This window comes from Oncorhynchus tshawytscha, linkage group LG29 (assembly GCF_018296145.1).
Source record: "Oncorhynchus tshawytscha isolate Ot180627B linkage group LG29, Otsh_v2.0, whole genome shotgun sequence".
Lineage (NCBI taxonomy): Eukaryota > Metazoa > Chordata > Actinopteri > Salmoniformes > Salmonidae > Oncorhynchus > Oncorhynchus tshawytscha.
This window is the reverse complement of record NC_056457.1, coordinates 15,448,539-15,472,554: the sequence shown is the minus strand read 5'-3', so window position 1 is coordinate 15,472,554 and position 24,016 is coordinate 15,448,539. Positions and strand designations below refer to the sequence as shown.

General features: G+C 46.1%; 1 protein-coding gene across 2 annotated transcripts in view; it reads left to right on the top strand.

The window, feature by feature from the left end:
* Positions 1 to 24,016, top strand: part of prex2 (phosphatidylinositol-3,4,5-trisphosphate-dependent Rac exchange factor 2) — a 230,805-nt gene that overhangs the window by 74,681 nt on the left and 132,108 nt on the right. For both annotated transcript variants that reach the window (XM_042308946.1, XM_042308947.1), the window contains exons 11-18: positions 2,937 to 3,037; positions 7,688 to 7,791; positions 7,931 to 7,980; positions 15,981 to 16,056; positions 18,821 to 18,893; positions 21,601 to 21,746; positions 22,878 to 22,970; positions 23,819 to 23,967. In XM_042308946.1, coding sequence (XP_042164880.1) covers positions 2,937 to 3,037; positions 7,688 to 7,791; positions 7,931 to 7,980; positions 15,981 to 16,056; positions 18,821 to 18,893; positions 21,601 to 21,746; positions 22,878 to 22,970; positions 23,819 to 23,967 — 792 coding nt within the window. The remainder of the gene's footprint in view (positions 1 to 2,936; positions 3,038 to 7,687; positions 7,792 to 7,930; positions 7,981 to 15,980; positions 16,057 to 18,820; positions 18,894 to 21,600; positions 21,747 to 22,877; positions 22,971 to 23,818; positions 23,968 to 24,016) is intronic.

Here is a 24,016-nt window from a genome sequence, read left to right as displayed (position 1 = left end):
ATGTGTAACACACACACACGCACAAACACACATGCACAGTCAGAGATGGGGCTCACTAGTAAACAAATCCTCTTTTGTGATGTCAGGTTTATATTTTTGGAGCAATGTGTTGCTCATGTATTGTTACAGTAAGGTTATTGTTTATTTTGTGTCTTTTGTAAACATGCCAAGACTTACAGAATACAAACAAACTCAGTACAAATATTTAGCTTGAGGTTTATTGCTTCATGTATTAAATATAAACCTGCTTAGTGCCGCTTACCAATAGTATTATACGCCTAGAGACAAGTAGGTATGCACTGAAATCAAGCCTGCATATACACTGAGTGTACAGAACATTAGGAACACCTTCCTAATAGTGAGTTGCACCCCCTTTTGCCCTCTGAACAGCCTCAATTAGTTGGGCATGGACTCTCTGTTTCAGAGGGGTTGGGTTAAATGTGGAAGACACATTTCGGTTGAATGCATTCTGTTTTGCAACTGACAAGCTATCCCCTTGCCCTTTCCTTTCCACAAGGTGTCGAAAGTGTTCCACAGGGATGCTGGCCCATGTTGACTCCAATGCCTCCCACAGTTGTGTCACGTTGGCTGCATGTCCTCTGTGTGGTCGACCATCCTTGATACACACGGGAAACTGCTGAGCGTGAAAAACCCAGTATTGTTGCAGTTCTTAGACACATTCTAACCAGGTGTGCCTGGCACCTACTACCATTCAACATGAATAAGGGATCAATGCCTTCACCTGGATTCTTCTTGCACTCAGTCTATGTCACGGAAAGAGCACGTTGTTTTGTCCACTCAGTGTCAACTAGTGTGGACTGTGGTTCGCGTCCCAAACAGCACCCTATTCCCTTTATACTGCACACTACTTTTGACCAGGGCCCATGGGGAATAGTGTGCCATTTGGGATGCAGACAGGGAGCAGATTGAAACTGTTCCAGGCTGCCATTCATTGCGTAAGTGACCTGTATTACTCCCGGGTGTTCTTCTCTCTGTGGCAGGGTGACAGGGGGTTGACGCGTTGACTAATCTATCCTCCATTCTGGGGGTTTTCTCATCTGGCTCTGTCCACTCTGGTAGTGGAGATAGGAGGTGGAATGAGAGGCAGGAGAAGGGGAGAGCGAGGGCGAGGGAAAAGAGAGAATGTGGGTAAGAGAAGGAGGAAAAGGGGAGAGAAGGATAGGGAGGAAGCTAGGTGTGCCGTGAGGAGAGTAGAGAAACCAGGAGATTTGTTTCTCTCTGAGATCAAACCAACCCCCGACAGCCCTGCCCTGTCCTTCACTCCTACCACACACACACACACACACACACACACAAACACACCCTCCTGCCCCAGCCCTTCGCTCTGCAGTGACTCTACTGTTATTCCCCAGTTGGGAGTTTGGAAGACATGCCGCGTTCAAAACAACTGGGAACTCGGAAATCTCCGACTTCTGACTTCAGTGAACTCTGAAAAAAACTATCTCTGACTGGGAAAAATCGTTTTGAATAGTCATCCATCTCGGAATACCAACTCGGGCCTCTGTCTAGAGCTCCGACCTGAAGATCACCGACGTCATGATTTGACCTCGTATTTTTCCCAGTTCCCAGTTGTCTCGAACGTGGCAACAGTGTAGGAAGACCACAGAATTCCACTGGTGAAGCTGGGCATGTTTGTTGGGGTTCTGTAGAGGGAGGGAATGCTGAGGATGAATCTGATATCTTTCTCTCTCTGTCGCCCTCTTTCTCTCTGTCCATCTTTTTCTCTCTACTCTCCTTCTCTCTGTCTCTCGCTCTCTCCCGCAGGATTACCGAATTATACAGAAGTGTCATATTTAGCTTGTTTAGGCCATAAAGAATTAGATTAGGACGGTGTTTATTTCTACTCTTGCTGTTTGTTTCCCCCCTAGTCCGAAATGATCAACATCAAAATGATCGTTGTTTTTACCAGCTCTACTCAGAAAGCCACCAGACACTCACAGATTTGATGGGTGTCGTGTGTTTGTCAAAAACAAATAAGAGCACAGTTGGACAAGACAAACAGATGAACTAAACCCTCCCCGGGAGATTTAACAAACAGAAAAGACCCCCAAAAATAAATAAGAATCTGGTCAGCAGTAAGACTGTGGCCCAAAGGGCATGCGATTCCCTATTTAGTGCACTACTTTTGAGCCCTATGCTAGTATAGTACTTTTGAGCCCTACTGTAGTATAATATATATATTTTTAAAACGATACTAATATTCAAATATCAATATAATATCATCCCAAAATAATATTGCGATATGTAACTATCCATTCTCCCCCCCCCCCATCACTACTATTTAGGGAAAAGGGTGTAATTAGGGACGTTACCTGTGTTTGTTGCCATAGTCACGTCTATATAGGGGAACATTTGGAGAAAGTTTATCTTTTGAGGAGGTGTTTGTTATGGTGTTAAAACACTCTCTGGGACCCTGTAATCGGAGGCATTCTGCTCCTTCTCCACGTTCACTGCCGTGGAGACATCCGTTGGACCGTTGGCTACTCCCTCTATTAAGCTACATTTGCTGGACTGGTGCCTTCGTTACCGCTCGTCTTCCAACATGTCCCTGTCATTTCTATGGAACGATGGTCGTTTTGTGTGTCCCCAGTGAGTTTGTGTCCTGGGTCGGCTGATGAGCAGTGTTTTTAAGTTTACGTCTTCTTAATTAGTGTTTTGGTGTTGTATGTTTTAAGTCTCCACAGTGACCATTGTTTGACGGGTTTGAATGGTTTTTGTGTGTCCCCGGTGAGTTTAGGATAGACAATGTGTTATTTCCTGTCCCCGCAGTGAGATAATGAGCTGGCTGGTGGACATTAGTGTTGTGTTATTAACGGCGTTGTGTTACTTCCTGTCCCCTCAGTGAGTTTGTGAGCTGGCTGGTGGACATTAGTGTTGTGTTATTAACAGCGTTGTGTTACTTCCTGTCCCCTCAGTGAGTTTGTGAGCTGGCTGGTGGACATTGGGGAGACTGATAACCCAGAGGAGGGGGTTCATCTGGGACAGGCTCTACTGGAGAATGGCATCATACACCATGGTAAGTGATTCACTATACTGTATGTTCATCATCATGTAGTCCAGGGTTCTCCAACTGGCGGCCCGCCAGTCGAATTTGGCCTTCAGTGATTTTATTTGACCCCCCCAGTTTCTTCCACCTACATCTAAACCTGAAACATCTTCCTCTTCCTCCTCTTCCTTCACCTCGATGTTCCTCATACGCCTAACAATCACACTTATGTCTTTCACACCTTGTTATCCCTAGTCCTTCCTAAATGTCCTGATTCTCATCATCCCCAGAAACAAGAACATACAGTATACCTACAGTGTTTTTATCTATACAGTATACCTACAGTGTATTTATCTATACAGTATACCGTATACCTACAGTGTATTTATCTATACAGTATACCTACAGTGTATTTATCTATACAGTATACCGTATACCTACAGTGTATTTATCTATACAGTATACCTACAGTGTTTTTATCTATACAGTATACCTACAGTGTATTTATCTATACAGTATACCTACAGTGTATTTATCTATACAGTATACCTACAGTGTATTTATCTATACAGTATACCGTATACCTACAGTGTATTTATCTATACAGTATACTACAGTGTATTTATCTATACCGTATACCTACAGTGTATTTATCTATACAGTATACCTACAGTGTATTTATCTATACAGTATACCGTATACCTACAGTGTATTTATCTATACAGTATACCTACAGTGTATTTATCTATACAGTATACCGTATACCTACAGTGTATTTATCTATACAGTATACCTACAGTGTATTTATCTATACAGTATACCGTATACCTACAGTGTATTTATCTATACAGTATACTACAGTGTATTTATCTATACCGTATACCTACAGTGTATTTATCTATACAGTATACCTACAGTGTATTTATCTATACAGTATACCTACAGTGTATTTATCTATACAGTATACCGTATACATACAGGGTATTTATCTATACAGTATACCTACAGTGTATTTATCTATACAGTATACCTACAGTGTATTTATCTATACAGTATACCGTATACATACAGGGTATTTATCTATACAGTATACCTACAGTGTATATATCTATACAGTATACCTACAGTGTATTTATCTATACAGTATACAGTACATACAGCTGAAAGCTTGCTCTGAATACTGTACCTCTCCTCCCCATCTTCTCTCTCTTCCACCCTCTTTCTCTATCTTCCTCTTTCTTTCTCTCTCTCCTCTCTCTCTCAATTCAATTCAAAGGGCTTTATTGGCATGGGAAACATATGTTTGCCAAAGCAAGTGAAATAGACAATAAACAATAAAAAAATGACTTTTCAAATGTCATTATGTCATGTTGTAACGATGTACAAATAGTAAAGTGTGAAAATAAATAAACATAGACATGGGTTGTATTTACAATGGTGTTCTTCACTGGTTGCCCTTGTGGCAACAGGTCACAAATCTTGCTGCTGTGATGGCACACTGTGGTATTTCACCCAATAGATGCCTTTGTTATGGAAGGTTTGGAAATCTCTCTCTCTCTCTCTCTCTCTTTCTCTCTGTCTCTCTCTCTGTCTCTCTCTGTCTCCCTCCGTCTCTCTCCGTCTTTCTCCGTCTCTCTCCGACTCTCTCCGTCTCTCTGTCTCTCTCATTCTCTCTCCATCTCTCTCCGACTCTCTCTCTCTCCGTCTCCCTCCGTCTCCCTCCGTCTCCCTCCGTCTCCCTCCGTCTCCCTCCGTCTCCCTCCGTCTCCCTCCGTCTCCCTCCGTCTCTCTCCGTCTCTCTCCGTCTCTCTGTCTCTCTCCGTCTCTCTCCGTCTCTCTCCGTCTCTCTGTCTCTCTCCGTCTCTCTCCGTCTCTCCGACTCTCTCTGTCTCTCCCTCTCTCTCTCCGTCTCTCTCCGTCTCTCTCTCTCTCTCTCCGTCTCCCTCCGTCTCCCCCCGTCTCTCCCTCTCTCTCTCCGTCTCCCTCCGTCTCTCTCCGTATCTCCCTCTCTCTCTCCGTCTCCCTCCATCTCTCTCCGTCTCTCTCCATCTCTCTCTGTCTCTCTCTGTCTCTCTCTGACTCTCTCTCTCTCTCCATCTGTATGTCTCTCTGTCTTCAATTTAAGGGCTTTATTGGCATGAGAAACATATGTTAACATTGCTGAAGCAAGTGAAGTAGATAATAAACAAAAGTTAAATAAACAGTAAACATTACAATCCCAAAAGTTACAAAATAATGAAGACATTTCAAATGTCATATTATGTGCAAATAGTTGAAGTACAATTGGGAAGATAACTTAACATAGACATGGTTTGTATTTACAATGGGTTTGTTCTTCGCTTGTTGACCTTTTCTTGTGGCAACAGGTCACAAATCTTGCTGCTGTGATGGCACACTGTGGTATTTTACCCAATAGATATGGGAGTTTATCGAATAGATTTTGATAATTAGCAGGTATCGGCCTAATTCGGCTCTGCATGCATTAATTTGTGTTTTATGTTGTAAACTGCACCCTTGTCTCACCCATTGCCCTTGTGCAAAAAAACAATGTTATTTTTCAGTTTAATACTACATGTGTTGTTTGAGTAAATCGATTTTATGATGTCATATACTTTACCCCCAATGCCACTTTGGAGGGTTTTGTAATATAATCCATCATGCCAGAAGGAATCAAAAGCATCCTTAAATCAACAAAACATTCAAATAGTTTCCCTCTGCTTTTCTGTTGAACATGCTGGTTTATTAGTGTGTGTAATGTGGTCTGTTCTGTGTTTGGGTAAGAGGATACGGCAGAGCGGTTTCCCATGTTACTGGTCACACATATTCCTCTATTATTATTAGGGTCTAATTTGTCACTTTTTATAAATATATATATATATATTGGTGGTTATGAGCTTCCGGTTCCAAATATCAGGGAAGCAGCCCCTCTCCAAAACCAGGTTGAATAGTTTTAAAAAGGCATCGTGTAGTACTGTGTTTTAAGCATTTCACAGCCCACCTCTCTGTCTCTCCATCTGTGTGTCTAGTCTGTCTGTCTGTCTGTCTGTCTGTCTGTCTGTCTGTCTGTCTGTCTGTCTGTCTGTCTGTCTGTCTGTCTGTCTGTCTGTCTGTCTGTCTGTCTGTCTGTCTGTCTGTCTGTCTGTCTGTCTGTCTGTCTGTCTGTCTGTCTGTCTGTCTGTCTGTCTGTCTGTGTGTGTCTCTGTCTGTCTGTCTGTGTCTCTGTCTGTCTGTGTCTCTCCATCTGTCTGTGTCTCTCCATCTGTCTGTCTCTCTGTCTGTGTGTCTAGGCTGTCTGTCTGTGTCTCCATCTGTCTGTCTCTCTCTGTCTCTCTGTGTGTGTGTGTGTCTCTCCTGTCTGTCTGTCTGTCTGTCTGTCTGTCTGTCTGTCTGTCTGTCTGTCTGTCTGTCTGTCTGTCTGTCTGTCTGTCTGTCTGTCTGTCTGTCTGTCTGTCTGTCTGTCTGTCTGTCTGTCTGTCTGTCTGTGTGTCTAGGCTGTCTGTCTCTCCATCTGTCTGTCTCTCTCTGTCTGTCTGTCTGTCTGTCTGTCTGTCTGTCTGTCTGTGTCTGTGTGTCTGCCTGTGTGTCTGCCTGTGTGTCTGCCTGTGTGTCTGCCTGTGTGTCTGCCTGTGTGTCTGTCTGTGTGTCTGTGTCTAGGCTGTCTCTCTCCGTCTGTCTGTGTGTGTGTGTGTGTGTGTGTGTGTGTGTGTGTGTGTGTGTGATAAATAGCTTTGGGTTCAACAAGTGAAGCCTTTCAGACCAGTAATTTCACCCGTATGCTTTTTATTTACATAGACCAGTGTAGATGTCTTATGTAAAAGTCTCTCTCTCCTACCAGACTGTTTAGATAACAGCTTACATATAACCATCTCTTCTCACATGCCGTTTATTTCATATAGTTTCAAATGGCTGCTCTGCGGCTGCGGATTAGGTCTGTGTGATGCATTTAGTGTGTCGAGCTGTGGCCGGGGTCCTGCTTACATCATTTACACTGCACCCTACACACACACACACACACACACAGACAGACAGACGGTACCTTTCCCCACGGCTCTGTACGTGTTTTATTTGTTCCTGAAAAGAATTGGGCCTGTGGCCAAGCGGGGTCCTAAATCACTCCCACTGCTTTATTGCTTCCCAACGCCGAGTGAGTCCAGGGGTTTAGACTTCAGTTAGTTCAGTTAGTGGTGAGGCTAGCCCCCTTAACTCCCAGCCCCTGATAGCTCTCTGTCTAACACACACACACACACACACACACACACACACTAATGAATAAGTATCCAGGATTGGTTATCATAATGACTGTAATGGAACATGCTACAGTACCAGTACAAGATGCTGATCCAACTGATTTCTTTTCGGAGGGTCTTGGAAAAGTATAGTGAAAGGGAGATGCTTTTTAACACAGCAGCTGTTATCTGTAACCCCTCTGCTTTACAATTTGAATGTTCTCTGACACACTAGTACAACTGAACTGGTTCAGGCATGGTTTGAATGTGATAAAACCTATTATATTTACCAATGCACACCCCCCCCCTCCCAAAAAAGAACTTGACTATGATTTGTATGTTGGACCCATATGCATAAGTAGTTGAACGTTTTTAAAAGATGAACTACAGAACTCCAACCAACCGTGATATCATATGCTTCGTATGTTTTTCTCCTTGCCAATTGTGTCTTCAGTCACAGACAAACACCAGTTCAAGCCAGAGCCGGTGCTGTACCGTTTCCGCTGCGACGACGGGACCTACCACCCCAGGAGTGACATGCAGGACGTCATCTCCAAGGTAACCAGTTCTCCTCTTCTGGGGGGTCCGGATGAACAGACACTCATCTGCTCCGTTGTATCGGGAGACCTGTAGCAACATTCAGCTGTTGTCATACTTCTAATGAAATATCTCTCTTCCTGTGTCTCCCTCCCTACAGGGTGTCAGACTCTTCTGCAGGCTCCATAGTCTCTTCACTCCGGTCATCAGGTACAGTACGGTAGGGATGTGTCTCAAGTGACAGCCTTTCCCCTATATAGTGTAATACTTTCGACCAAGGCCCATAGGGCTAAGGTCTGAAGTCGTGCACTATGTAGGGGATAGGGTGCCATTTGGGAGACGCAGACTAGGCCAAGCCAGGTGGCCACTGCGTCTTCCAGTCCATTACACGTGTCTCTCCCCGTCTCTGGCAGGTGGGCCAGCCCAGTGTTACCGTAGCGCCCAGTTCTCAGAACTTTAAATAGCACCAGCACCACAGAGAAGGAGAAATGAGAGGGAAAAATTACATGATGAACTAAAGTATGAAGTCATTGTTTGGAAAGACAAGGTTTGAGAGAGAGGAGAGCCAAGGTTTGAGAGAGAGGAGAGCCAAGGTTTGAGAGCAGGGGAGAGCCAAGGTTTGAGAGAGAGGAGAGCAGGGGAGAGCCAAGGTTTGAGAGAGAGGAGAGCAGGGGAGATGGAAGGAGTTGGTGTGGAGGGTTATGGAGTGGGGCAGTACTAGGGATAGTCCTAGAACTAGATCTACTACTGACTCCATACAATACTGATGGAGCCATCCACCCCTGTAGCTACAGTAGGAGAGGAGAGGAGAGGGGGTAGAGGAGGAGAGGGGGTAGAGGAGGAGGAGGGGGTAGAGGAGAGGGGGAAGAGGAGGAGAGGGGGTAGAGGAGGGGAGGAGAGGAGAGGGGGTAGTGGAGGAGAAGAGAGAGGGGGTAGAGGAGGAGAAGAGAGGGGGTAGAGGAGAAAGGAGAAGAGGGGGTAGGCAAGGAGAGGGGTAGAGGAGAAAGGAGAGGGGTAGAGGAGAAAGGAGAGGAGAGGGGTTAGAGGAGGAGAGGAGAGGGGATAGAGGAGAAAGGAGAGGAGAGGGGTTAGAGGAGGAGAGGGAGGGGATAGAGGAGAAAGGAGAGGAGAAAGGAGAGGAGGTAGAGGAGAAAGGAGAGGAGAGGGTAGAGGAGAAAGGAGAGGAGAGGGGGTAGAGGAGGAGAAGAGAGGGGGTAGAGGAGAAGAGCGAAGGGGTAGAGGAGAGGAGAGGAGAGGAGAGGGAGAGGAGAGGGGTAGAGGAGAGGGAGAGAGGAGAGGGATAGAGGAGAGAGGAGACGAGAGGGGTAGAGGAGAGAGGAGAAGGAGAGAGGAGAGGGGGAGAGGGGTAGAGGAGAGAGGAGAAGGGTAAAGGAGAGGGGGTAGTGCTTACAGGACAGTACTTTACACACACTTCTAACAGTACTTAGGCATTAACACAGTGCCTATAAGAGAAATGTTTCTTCCATCCAGTATTGATGGAGTCATCAGCCCCTGTAGCTACAGTCTCATTAGAGTTCAATCAAAGCATCACCTCAGGCCATTTCATGTCCAACACAGACATCCAATAACAGAAACACTGCCTCTGTGGTGTAACACATTAGCCAGAACACCATGCAATCATCCCAAATGGCAACCTATTCAATAGGGCTCTGGTCAAAAGTAGTGCACTATAAAGGGAATAGGTTGTCATGTGGGATGATTCCACGGTGTTAGACGGTAGCTACAGGGGCTGATGACTCCATCAATGCTGGCCGGATGACAGAGTAATGTCCCCTAATGTTCTCTTATATTGTTACACAAACAACACGAAGGAAGTGGACGTGGCGTCAGTTAACACGCTCTTCATCCCAACTGTCCATCGACACTCTGTTCCGTTGAGCAACGGTCCACTTCGTGTACTGTGGCGAAGGAAGCGGGCGTGCCAGGATTACCCAGATCGCACCTGTTTTCAATTCAGTCTGTTCAGAAGGCGTGTTGCATGAATATTTCCGTAGCTGGATGTGTTGAACCCGGGGTGCATGTGTCTGCCAGCTCGCCTACAGAGGATAAGAGACTGATATGGGCTTTGACACCAAATATTTTTATATCCTGAGCTCTGACACTGTTGACACTGGCCGCATCCCAAATAGAACCCTATTCCCTGCATAGTGCACTACTTTTTACCGGATCTCGACGGACCCTGGTGAAAAGTAGTGCACTATTAAGGGAATAGGGTGCCATTTGGCACACAGGCACGTATAGGAGCAATATCGACCTCCTAAAAACAGCTTCATTTATTAAACATTGCGATCGATTGCTTGAGAGTCGAACGGTCAGCTTCAGATCGGATGTTAAAAGCGTCCAAATCGATGTCTGCTTTCCACAGCACCTCTCTGTGTTTATGTAGGTCACAGCCCAAACGCCACAGACCCACTAAAGGCCATAGGATCAATATAGACAGACTCGTTGCATCGGTCACACGTAAGGGACTGTGTCACTTCTATACATTTCATTTCAATGCCCACACCCCATGGCCCATACAGACAGGGTGTCAGTCTTTGTAGCTCTGCTGAATGTATGTTACACCATGACCAACTGTCAGGAACCACACCATGGTGGGGGTAGAGGAGAGGGGGTAGAGGAGGAGAGGAGAGAGATGAGGAGAGGGGGTGGAGGAGGAGAGAGGAGGAGACCATGGTGGGGGATAGAGGAGGAGACCATGGTGGGGGTAGAGCAGGAGAGAGGAGGAGACCAGAGAGGAGGAGACCATGGTGAGGGGTATAGGAGGAGACCATGGTGGGGGTAGAGGAGGAGACCATGGTGGGGGTAGAGGAGGAGACCATGGTGGGGGTAGAGGAGGAGACCATGGTTGGGGGTAGAGGAGGAGACCATGGTGGGGGGTAGAGGAGGAGACCATGGTGGGGGTAGAGGAGGAGACCATGGTGGGGGGTAGAGGAGGAGACCATGGTGGGGAGAAGGGGAGGAGACCATGGTGGGGGGTAGAGGAGGAGACCATGGTGGGGGGTAGAGGAGGAGACCATGGTGGGGAGAAGGAGAAGTGGAGGAGACCATGGTGGGGAGAAGGAGAAGGGGAGGAGACCATGGTGGGGAGAAGGAGAAGGGGAGGAGACCATGGTGGGGGGGGTAGAGGAGGAGACCATGGTGGGGGGTAGAGGGAGGAGACCATGGTGGGGGGTAGAGGAGGAGACCATGGTGGGGAGAAGGGGAGGAGACCATAGTGGGGAGAAGGGGAGGAGACCATGGTGGGGAGAAGGGGAGGAGACCATGGTGGGGAGAAGGGGAGGAGTAGAGAGAAGTTTACAGAAAGTCCTGCTGGTAGGCTCAGCTGTGTGTCTGCCATTAAATAAGTTGTACACAGAATAGTGTACTGTACATTAACTTAAGTGAGTGGTGGATGACCCTGTCAATCTAGCTTTGTTGACACAGGGTAGACATATGCCTAAGGTTTTGTGAGGGAGAGACAGACGGAGAGGGAGAGAGAAAGATTGTGTGAGAGAGAGAGAGAGAGAGAGAGAGAGAGAGAGAGAGAGAGAGAGAGAGAGAGAGAGAGAGAGAGAGACGAGAGAGAGAGAGAGAGAGAGAGAGAGAGAGAGAGAGAGAGAGAGAGAGAGAGAGAGAGAGAGAGAGAGAGAGAGAGAGAGAGAGAGAGAGAGAGAGAGAGAGAGAGAGAGAGAGAGAGAGAGAGAGAGAGAGAGAGAGAGAGAGAGAGACATATGCCTAAGGTTTTGTGAGGGAGAGACAGACGGAGAGGGAGAGAGAAAGATTGTGTGAGAGAGAGAGAGAGAGAGAGAGAGAGAGAGAGTGAGAGTATCCCTCACAATGCATTCCTGGCTCTGTGTGTGATGAGTGCCTCTGCCGTGTGTGTATCTTTCACAATGGGTCTCTGGTCCTTGGAATGCCAGGCCTCTAATTGGAGCGTTCAGCCCCTACCTAATTAGGTGGAATTTCCTGGCTGACGAAGCGAGTGTGTGTGTGTGTGACGCCCCCGCTTTCCCCACAAGAAAGCAGTGAATCCGCCTTCACAACCGGGTCCCTCGGGCCATTTTAGTGCTTCTCTCCTGTAGGGATACATGCAGCCCCCGCAGTCAGTGCCTGTGCTCCAAATGGCAACCTAATGCACTACTTTTGACTTGGGCCATTTTGGGACGGAGCCCTTACACTTCTACCGGCTCTAATGACAGGACACACAATGATGTGGTTTGAACCGATCAATTCCTATGGATTGTAAAATAATGAAAGGTATGCCAGTATGCCTGCCAGTCTCGCCTTGCTGGACTGGGCCTGATGATGATGATGATGATTATTTATTTTAGGGGGTGGATCAGCTTTAATATTGCAGATAGATTGTAGCTTCCATCAGTGTAATTGTCTGCATCATTTCCAATCCCCCATATATATATTTTGTTGTGAATATATACATACACTACCGGTGTGAAGAGTTAGAACACCTACTCATTCAGGGGTTTTCTTACACCGCTGACACACAGCAGCTTTTCAGCATTTTTTGTTATTTCTGTATAACAAAAACAATCGACCAAAGTTGGCTCTTTTACAATCAGGGTCAATGGGAAAGACTGTTTGTTTCCCCCAATTAGTGGGTGTGGTGGAGGGGAATTACTTCTTGCGACGTGAATATCGACTCAGAGTAGCCCTTTGCGGTGTCCATAAAAATGAGAATCAGTTACGGGTGGGTGTATGATATGGACACGCTGCCTTTTCCAATGGGCTGCGTAGCAATTCTCCACCCACCTGAACCTTTTCTCACATTTAACAGTGCCCGGAAACTCACTGCAGCCATTTTACATCCATCACAGGGAGTTTGCAAGTGCACACTTCTGGAAAAGGACGGAGAATTGTGTCTTAACCCTAAGAGGCGACCGGGCTGCCTCCCATTTAGAGGGAGTCCAGAGAGCAGGAGGCAAGCTGAAACTCCTCTCTGACCTTAACCACTTTTCAGCCACTAGCTCTTCAGGTCAGCTCTGCCTCCTTATGCCAGGCATATGGCTTCCCGCTGGCCCAGTCTTTACCCCTCGTTTTTCACTCTGACAGTCTGCTCTTAACCCCCCCCGTACCCCCAGGCCCGCCCGCTAATTCTGAGGGGGAAAACAGCCAGCCTCCTGCCTCCCTGGCTCTTTTCCTGGAGGTCTGGGCATGGCACAGCAGAGCAACGTGCCTAACTAACAAATACCATACATCACACCACCCCCGCCCTCATCAGTGTCCAGACCCGGTGTCTAACACAGTAATGCAGTTGAATGTCCCACTATGGTTGTGGTGGTCCTGGACTTTCCAGCCCTGACCAAAGCCCCTGTGTGTCCGTAGGGAGATCCCTGTGTTCATGGGAAAATCACCCACCGACGCGGTTCAGTCACATTTCCTGGTCTGTGTTTGTGTGTGTGTGTGTGTGTGTGTGTATGTGTATGCGTGCATACAGTATGGGTGTGTGTCACAGTATGGGTGTGTGTGACAGTGACATTCCCTGGTCTGGCAGGCAGAGGAGGGGTCAGCTGACTGAGTCAGTCATAGTGGTAACACTGTGATAACACAGTCCCAAATATCACCCTTTTCCCTTATAGAGTCAAGCGTAGTGCACTATGTAGGGAATAGGGCACCGTTTGGGACTCAGACACAAATGTTCTCCCCTCTCCTGTAGACCCACAGCCTGTTAGGGTCTCTACTGACGGACATTACTTTTGATGGATAGTATGAAGTACTTGACCAGTACTGAATGAATGGATAACATAAATGTTCTGGGGTCTCCCACAGTTGTATCCAGTTGGGGGCAGTAATACATCTACATTTGATGCTCAGAGTTGACAGAACTCGGGGGCGTACGATCATTTGTTCTTGTTACTTTCACTGTTCAAATGTCAAGTTGAAGGGGATTCGGTGATGTGGACTGTTAGAACTGTTCTTTAGTCTGTCCTAAATCGGATTAGAACTTTTCTTTAGTCTGTCCTAAATCGGATTAGAACTGTTCTTTAGTCTGTCCTAAATCGAATTAGAACTGTTCTTTAGTCTGTCCTAAATCGGATTTAGGACTGTTCTTTAGTCTGTCCTAAATCGTATTAGAACTGTTCTTTCGTCTGTCCTAAATCGGATTAGGACTGTTCTTTAGTCTGTCCTAAATCGGATTAGAACTGTTCTTTAGTGTGTCCTAAATCGGATTAGAACTGTTCTTTAGTCTGTCCTAAGTCGGATTAGAACTGTTCTTTAGTCTGTCCTAAGTCGGATTAGAACTGTTCTTTAGTCTGTCCTAAATCGGATTAGAACTGTTCTTTAGTCTGTCCTAAATCGGATTAGAACTTTTCTTTAGTCTGTCCTAAATCGGATTAGAACTGTTCTTTAGTCTGTCCTAAATCGAATTAGAACTGTTCTTTAGTCTGTCCTAAATCGGATTAGGACTGTTCTTTAGTCTGTCCTAAATCGTATTAGAACTGTTCTTTCGTCTGTCCTAAATCGGATTAGAACTGTTCTTTAGTCTGTCTTAAATCGGATTTGAACTGTTCTTTAGTCTGTCCTAAATCGGATTAGAACTGTTCTCTAGTCTGTCCTAAATCGGATTAGAACTGTTCTTTAGTCTGTCCTAAATCGGATTAGAACTGTTCTTTAGTCTGTCCTAAATCGGATTAGAACTGTTCTTCAGTCTGTCCTAAATCGGATTAGAACTGTTCTCTAGTCTGTCCTAAATCAGATTAGAACTGTTCTTTAGTCTGTCTTAAATCGGATTTGAACTGTTCTTTAGTCTGTCCTAAATCGGATTAGAACTGTTCTCTAGTCTGTCCTAAATCGGATTAGAACTGTTCTTTAGTCTGTCCTAAATCGGATTAGAACTGTTCTTTAGTCTGTCCTAAATCGGATTAGAACTGTTCTTTAGTCTGTCCTAAATCGGATTAGAACTGTTCTTTAGTCTGTCCTAAATCGGATTAGAACTGTTCTTTAGTCTGTCCTAAATCGGATTAGAACTGTTCTTTAGTCTGTCCTAAATCGGATTAGAACTGTTCTTTAGTCTGTCCTAAATCGGATTAGGACTGTTCTTTAGTCTGTCCTAAATCGGATTAGGACTGTTCTTTAGTCTGTCCTAAATCGGATTAGAACTGTTCTTTAGTCTGTCCTAAATCGGATTAGAACTGTTCTTTAGTCTGTCCTAAATTGGATTAGAACGGTTCTTTAGTCTGTCCTAAATCGGATTAGAACTGTTCTTTAGTTTGTCCTAAATCGGATTAGAACTGTTCTTTAGTTTGTCCTAAATCAGATTAGTACTTCTCTATGTCTGTCCTAAATCGGATTAGTACTGCTCTATGTCTGTCCTAAGTCGGATTAGAACTGTTCTATGTCTGTCCTAAATCGGATTAGTACTGTTCTATGTCTGTCCTAAGTCGGATTAGAACTGTTCTATGTCTGTCCTAAATCGGATTAGAACTGTTCTATGTCTGTCCTAAATCGGATTAGAACTGTTCTATGTCTGTCCTAAATCGGATTAGAACTGTTCTATGTCTGTCCTAAATAGGATTAGAACTGTTCTATGTCTGTCCTAAATCGGATTAGTACTGTTCTATGTCTGTCCTAAATCGGATTAGAACTGTTCTATGTCTGTCCTAAGTCGGATTAGAACTGTTCTATGTCTGTCCTAAGTCGGATTAGAACTGTTCTATGTCTGTCCTAAATAGGATTAGAACTGTTCTATGTCTGTCCTAAATCGGATTAGAACTGTTCTTTAGTCTGTCCTAAATCGGATTAGTACTGTTCTATGTCTGTCCTAAATCGGATTAGAACTGTTCTATGTCTGTCCTAAGTCGGATTAGAACTGTTCTATGTCTGTCCTAAATCGGATTAGAACTGTTCTATGTCTGTCCTAAATAGGATTAGAACTGTTCTATGTCTGTCCTAAATCGGATTAGAACTGTTCTTTAGTCTGTCCTAAATCGGATTAGTACTGTTCTATGTCTGTCCTAAATCAGATTAGTACTGTTCTATGTCTGTCCTAAATCAGATTAGTACTGTTCTATGTCTAGCCTGTGTCGTATTAGAACTGTTCTTTAGTCTGTCCTAAATCAGATTAGTACTGTTCTATGTCTAGCCTGTGTCGTATTAGAACTGTTCTTTAGTCAGTCCGAAATCAGATTAGTACTGTTCTATGTCTAGCCTGTGTCGTATTCTAACTGGTCTCTGTTTTTCGGTCCACCCAGGGACAAGGACTACCACCTGAGAACGTACAAGTCGGTGGTGATGGCCAACAAGTTGATAGACTGGCTCATAGCACAGGTAAAACCTACATCTCACCTCCTTTCTTTTCCTGACCCCTGACCCCTAACCCTACATCTTTCCTCCTTTCTCTCCCTAACCCCAACCCTCCTTCACATGTTATTCTGAATGGTCTCTATTGGCATGTACATGTATGTATATTTGGAACACCCCCCCTCCTCTTGAAAACATTGAAAGATGAAAGAGAGGAAGGAAGAAAGAAACAGGAAGAAAGGGAACAGGGAAATTTGTGTTTTGTCAACAGGCCGGTCAGAGGTCGCAGACTGAGACAACAAACCACAAAACAGGCCTCGGAGTCTTCTAGTGTGTGTGTGTGCGGGTTGCCGTTCCACGGAGGAACTAGGGGAAGCCAGACGGAGTGGGAACATCATTGTGACTATATGACTGATCTCTATTGGCCCTGACATGAAGCTTTGAGCTCCACAGATTGATAGTCTCATACAGGATACTGACTGACGTGTAAATGCTTTACAATGGAACCAACTCAAGACTGGAACTGTCCTGTGTGTGTGTGTGTGTGTGTGTGTGTGTGTGTGTGTGTGTGTGTGTGAGAGTTTGGAGAAATTAGTGTGTTGTGGCTTGGCCTGTCTGCAGGCCTGTTGGACAGAAGAACAAAGGGACGGTGTGTGTGTGACATTTTGACCGTTCTTTAAACATGCTATCCCTCTCTCCCATCTCTCGTTCTCCACTCACTATCCCCCCCATTCTCTCCCTCTCTCCCCTCTCTCTCTCTCCACTCACTATCCCCCCATTCTCTCTCTCCCCTCTCTCTCTCTCCACTCACTATCCCCCCATTCTCTCCCTCTCTCTCTCCACTCACTATCCCCCATTCTCTCTCTCTCTCTCTCCACTCACGATCCCCCATTCTCTCTCTCTCTCTCTCCACTCACTATCCCCCATTCTCTCTCTCTCTCTCTCTCTCTCTCTCTCCACTCACTATCCCCCATTCTCTCTCTCTCTCTCTCTCTTGCTCTCTCTCTCTCCACTCACTATCCCCCCATTCTCTCTCTCTCTCTTGCTCTCCCTCTCCACTCACTATCCCCCATTCTCTTGCTCTCTCTCTCCACTCACTATCCCCCCCATTCTCTCTCTCTCTCTCTCCACTCACTATCCCCCCATTCTCTCTCTCTCTCTCTCTCTCTCCACTCACGATCCCCCCCCTTCTCTCTCTCTCTCTCTCTCTCTCTCCACTCACTATCCCCCATTCTCTCTCTCTCTCTCTCACTCACTATCCCCCATTCTCTCTCTCTCTCTCTCCACTCACTATCCCCCATTCTCTCTCTCTCTCTCTCTCTCTTGCTCTCTCTCTCTCCACTCACTATCCCCCCATTCTCTCTCTCTCTCTCTCTCTTGCTCTCTCTCTCTCCACTCACTATCCCCCATTCTCTCTCTCTCTCTTGCTCTCCCTCTCCACTCACTATCCCCCATTCTCTTGCTCTCTCTCTCCACTCACTATCCCCCCCATTCTCTCTCTCTCTCTCTCCACTCACTATCCCCCCATTCTCTCTCTCTCTCTCTCTCTCTCTCCACTCACGATCCCCCCCATTCTCTCTCTCTCTCTCTCTCTCTCTCCACTCACTATCCCCCCCATTCTCTCTCTCTCTCTCTCCACTCACTATCCCCCATTCTCTCTCTCTCTCTCTCCACTCACTATCCCCCATTCTCTCTCTCTCTCTCTCCACTCACGATCCCCCATTCTCTCTCTCTCTCTCTCTCTCTCCACTCACTATCCCCCCCATTCTCTTCTCTCTCTCTCTCTCTCCACTCACTATCCCCCATTTCTCTCTCTCTCTCTCCACTCACTATCCCCCATTCTCTCTCTCTCTCTCTCCACTCACTATCCCCCATTCTCTCTCTCTCTCTCTCTCTCTCTTGCTCTCTCTCTCTCCACTCACTATCCCCCATTCTCTCTCTCTCTTGCTCTCTCTCTCCACTCACTATCCCCCCATTCTCTCGCTCTCTCTCTCCACTCACTATCCCCCCATTCTCTCTCTCTCTCTTGCTCTCTCTCTCCACTCACTATCCCCCCATTCTCTCTCTCTCTCTCTCCACTCACTATCCCCCATTCTCTCTCTCTCTTGCTCTCTCTCTCCACTCACTATCCCCCCCATTCTCTCGCTCTCTCTCTCCACTCATTATCCCCCATTCTCTCTCTCTCTCTCTTGCTCTCTCTCTCTCCACTCACTATCCCCCATTCTCTCGCTCTCTCTCTCCACTCACTATCCCCCCTTTCTCTCTCTCTCTTGCTCTCTCTCTCGCTCTCTCTCTCTCCACTCACTATCCCCCATTCTCTCGCTCTCTCTCTCTCCACTCACTATCCCCCATTCTCTCTCTCTCGCTCTCTCTCTCTCCACTCACTATCCCCCCATTCTCTCGCTCTCGCTCTCTCTCTCTCCACTCACTATCCCCCATTCTCCCTCTCTCTCTCTCTCACTCTCTCTCTCTCGCTCTCTCTCTCTCCACTCACTATCCCCCATTCTCTCTCTCTCTCGCTCTCTCTCTCTCCACTCACTATCCCCCATTCTCTCTCTCTTTATCTCTCTCTCTCTCTACTCACTACCCCCCCATTCTCTCTCTCTCTCTCTCTCCACTCACTATCCCCCATTCTCTCTCTCTTTATCTCTCTCTCTCTCTCTCTCTCACTACCCCCATTCTCTCTCTCTCTCTCTCTCCACTCACTATCCCCCCATTCTCTCTCGCTCTCTCTCTCTCCACTCACTATCCCCCCCATTCTCCCTCTCTTTCTCGCTCTCTTTCTTTCTAGGGGGACTGCAGGACGAGGGAGGAGTCGTTGATCTTGGGGAAGGAGCTGTGTGACAATGGCTTCATGCACCACGGTACGAAAGACAGACAGACAGACGGGTAGACAGACAGACAGATAGGCAGACAGACAGACGGGCAGACAGACAGACGGGCAAGCAGACAGACAGATTTCTTCACTTCATCGACATACACGTCATCTATGTAACACCACAATGTTTAGAACAAGGACTCTGAACCTTGGTCCTGGACACACACACACACACACACACACACACACACTCTTAAATTTCGAGAGTGAGGGAGCCAGCTTGCAGAGTAAGATGGAGCTCAGAAAGGACTTGGGTCAACTGGTCTCTATGGCAACACAAGTTCTAAACCCAGACCCTCGACCTTGAAATAGTGAATATCCCCTCGAGAGACAGAAGGACAGAAAACAAACCAGAGTTTCCTCAACATTTCCCCCTGTCTCTGGCGGGATCAGATATAATGTCAATCATTATAATGGTCACTTAACAGGCCAAATAACTTATCGGCACGAATGGTGAAATTACACAGAGACGGAGGGAGGCAGGGAGGAGAAATGAAAGAAAGGGAAGTTTGATGGTTTTAGTTGTTATGACTGTTACATAGAATTTGGCTCAATATGAAGCCAAACTGAATTGTAGTTTGAAGCAGTTAGTTACATCATGAGGGTAATGAAGAAGAAAAGGTGTAACTGAGTCAGGTTTGTAGGCCTCCTTGCTCGCACACGCTTTTTCAGTTCTGCCCCCAAATGTTCTATGGGATTGAGGTCAGAGGCTTTGTGATGGCCACTCCAATACCTTGACTTTGTTGTCCTTAAGGCATTTTGCCACAACTTTGGAAGTATGCTTGGGGTCAATGTCCATTTGGAAGACCCATTTGTGACCAAACTTTAACTTCCTGACTGATGTCTTGAGATGTTGCTTCAATATATCCACATAATTTTCCTCTTTCAAGATGCCATCTATTTTGTGAAGTGCACCAGTCCCTCCTGCATCAAAGCACCCCCACAACATGATGCTGCCACCCCCGTGCTTCACGGTTGGGATGGTGTTCTTCGGCTTGCAAGCCTCCCCCTTTCTCCTCCAAACATAATGATGGTCATTATGGCCAAACAGTTCTATTTTTGTTTCATCAGACCAGAGGATATTTCTCCAAAAAGTACGATCTTTGTCCCCATGTGCAGTTGCAAACTTTTTTATGGCGGTTCTGGAGCAGTGGCTTCTTCCTTCGGCCTTTCAGGTTATGTCGATATAGGACTTGTTTTACTGTGGATTTAGATACTTTTGTACCTATTTCCTCCAGCATCTTCACAAGGTCCTTTGCTGTTGTTCTGGGTTTGGTTTGCACTTTTCGCACCAAAGTACGTTCATCTCTAGGAGACAGAACGTGTCTCCTTCCTGAGTGGTATGACGGCTGCGTGGTCCCATGGTGTTTATACTTGCGTACTATTGTTTGTACAGATGAACGTGGTACCTTCAGGCGTTTGGATATTGCTCCCAAGGATGAACCAGACTTGTCTACAATTGTTTTCCTGAGGTCTTGACTGATTTCTTTTGATTTTCCCATGATGTCAAGCAAAGAGGCACTGAGTTTGAAGGTAGGTCTTGAAATAAATCCAGAGGTACACCTCCAATTGACTCAAATGATGTCAATTAGCCTAACAGAAGCTTCTAAAGCCATGACATAATTTTCTGGAATTTTCCAAGCTGTTTTAAGGCACAGTCAACTTAGTGTATGTAAACTTCTGACCCACTGGAATTGTGATACAGTGAATTATACGTGGAATAATCTGTCTGTAAACAATTGGTTGAAAAATTACTTGTGTAATGCGCAAAGTAGACTTGCCAAAACTATAGTTTGTTAACAAGACATTTGTGGAGTGGTTTAAAAACGAGTTTTAATGACCCCAACCTAAGTGTATGTAAACTTTAGACTTCAAGTGTGTGTGTGTGTGTGTGTGTGTGTGTGTGTGTGTGTGTGTGTGTGTGTGTGTGTGCATTCTTTGGCACAAGGGAACCCTGCTCTTGAAAAAGCAGCCTGGCTGCCATAAACAACTGGTAACTATGACGACCAGTCGTTCACACCAAGACCAACAAACATTCTCACCACAGCCACGCTAACACACACACACACACACACACACACACACACACACACACACACACACACACACTAATAGGAACAGCTGAGTAATGAAAGCCTTGTTTTTGCAGTGTCTCATTGTAAGTAAATAAATAGAACTACTTTTACAAAGTGAGAGGAACAGAATCAACAGTGTTTTTCTTTGTGTGAGTGCGAACGCGCATCTGTGTGTGTAACAGAAACGACAGAATCTTTCTCCCAGCCTCGTTGACACGTTTATCTTTGATCCCCAAACAAAATATTCATTACCAATGGTACCCTGTCAATAGTAGTGCACAGTATAGGGGGGTAGGGTGCCATTTGGACCCCAGTGTTCAGAATCACCTAAAGGGGATCAAAGCAGACAATGGGTTTATGCCATCAATTATCACAGAAGAGAGAAGTAATTCAACCGCAAGGTTCATTTCGTACAGGGGGGCATCTTAAATTGCATCCCATTCCCTATACAGTGCACTACTTTTGACCAGAGGCCTATGGGCCCCCACATAGGGATTAGGTTGCCATTTAGGAGGCAGAGAGAGATGCCTTGGTAAGCTCGCTCTATTTTTGGGGACAGGCTTGAAGTAATTGTGTCTAACCTTTTCATTCTATCGTTCTTTTTCTTCCCTTCTCCAGTGTTGGAAAAGAGTGAGTTCAAAGACGAGCCTCTGCTGTTCCGTTTCTTTGCGGATGAGGAGATGGAGGGATCAAACACCAAACACAAGCAAGCCATGAAGCACGACCTGAAGATAGCTGAGAATGTCATCGCCAAGTCGCTGTTGGTGAGCGATGCCTCTTGCTCTACGTGTACACTCAGGGGGAAAAGAAACACACGCTGGGACGCTTCTATGTGTGCACACACACACACACACACACACACACACACACACACACACACACACACACAATCTTATTACCCACAGCTGAAAACTCCCACACCTCTAGGTTCTCCAGTAATTATTTAAATATGGTCCTCGTTCAGCCATACAACTAATTGACAGGACATATTGGACTCTCCTCTATGCCAAGACATTTTCTGATTCTGAATGGACTCTCCCTCTCTCCTAACTAATGTCATGTTTTTGGTCAATGGAGAGACACTACGCCTCTAAAATACACACACACACACACACACACACACACACACACACACACACACACACACACACACACACACACACACACACACACACACACACACACACACACACACACACATACATACATACACATACACACACACACACACACACACACACACACACACACACACACACACACACACACACCACACATACATACATACACACACCAACACACACCACACACACATACATACACACACACACACACACCACACACACACACACACACACACACACACACACACACACACACATACATACATACATACATACACACACACCACACATACATACATACATACACACACACACACACACACACACACACACACACACACACACACACACACACACACACACACACACACACACACACACACACACACAGTAAATCTATGAGCAAACCATAAAAAGAGTACATAACAAGTCATTTCGACTCAGCAGAAAACAGAAGGTTACGGACCACATTTGCTGCAAAACGTGATTTAACACCCCAGTAAGCAAGTCCTTCTGGAGGGCTGATTAAATACCTGAGTCACTATCTGTGGGTCACAGTATCTGTGTGTGTGTTAGTGGAAGTGTGCATGCACGCGTGTGTGTTCTGTAAGACTGTGTGTATGTGTGCATGCATAATCCTGTGTGTGTGTTTGTTCTGTGTACGTGTTTTCTAAGACTGACTCACTTGACTAATTTGTGTGCCTCAACATGTGGAGTGTGTCTGTGTGTGTGTTTGTGTTTCACCCACTCACAGGGAATGTGTTGTTTCAGATAAGACCCAGTGAAGGAGGTTATGGTTTCAGCCTGGAGGACAGAAACAGAGTACCCATCATCAAGTCAGTGGAGAAGGGCTCGCATGCGGAGGTGAGGGTCACACACACACACACACACACACACACTCCCTATCTCTCCGCCCACGTGACTGTTGTCAACACTCCCACTCCCCCCTGTGGTTTACGTGCCTGTTTACATGCCCTGCCGGTTAACCTCTACCTCTGATACACAGATATATTTTTACATTTAGCAGACGCTCATATCCAGAGTGACTTACAGTAAGTAAGTACATACATGTTTCATACTTTCTCTCCAGTTCAGCCCCGAGGGTGTCTCTGATCTGGCCACGCTGAGCAGGCAACAGAACACGGAGTGTAACTTTTCAATGTCTGTTTCCACGGTGGTACATTTGAAACGTAATGCTATCGTTCAGCTCTGGTTAGTCTGTGGGCCTCAGCAGTCTGAGTAAGGCGTTTGATCATTTGTCTGAACACACACACACACACACACTCCTCTGATCATTATTCTGAAGGGTAGAACCCTCTGGATGTGACGGATTGCTCTGAGTTTGAACCGGATCTGTGGTAATTGACGCTGCGGTCTGGCGCTGAAATAGACCACGTCAACACGTCAGCACATATTTGAGGTCTCCTTTTGTGTTCAGCGCCTTTGATCGTCTAGAGGACAAGGCTGGGACGGGGTTTCAGGGGAAACTCACGGGATCGATCCCAGCCCTAATTTCCACCAGCCTTGAAGGTGGCAGGTCAGTGGACGGGGGCCTGGCTGGCACGCTTGATTCCCTTAAGTGTGTTTTTTATGCCTGTCGATAGTGACGCGAACAAATGTTCAGTGAAACCACAAGGATAATGTCTCTGTGTGTGTGTGTGTGTGTGTCCGTAGTAGTTGTGTCATAAGCCTGGTTTCTTCTCTCTGTGTAGATGGCAGGTCTAGAGGTCGGGAGGAAGGTGTTTTCTATAAATGGAGACCTGGTGTTCCTGAGGCCCTTCCCGGAGATGGAGGCTTTCCTCAAACACTGTTTCACCAGCAAGGGACCTCTCAGAGTGCTGGTTAGCACAAAGCCTAGAGAGTAAGTGGTGTGTGTGTGTGTGTGTGTGTGTGTGTGTGTGTGTGTGTGT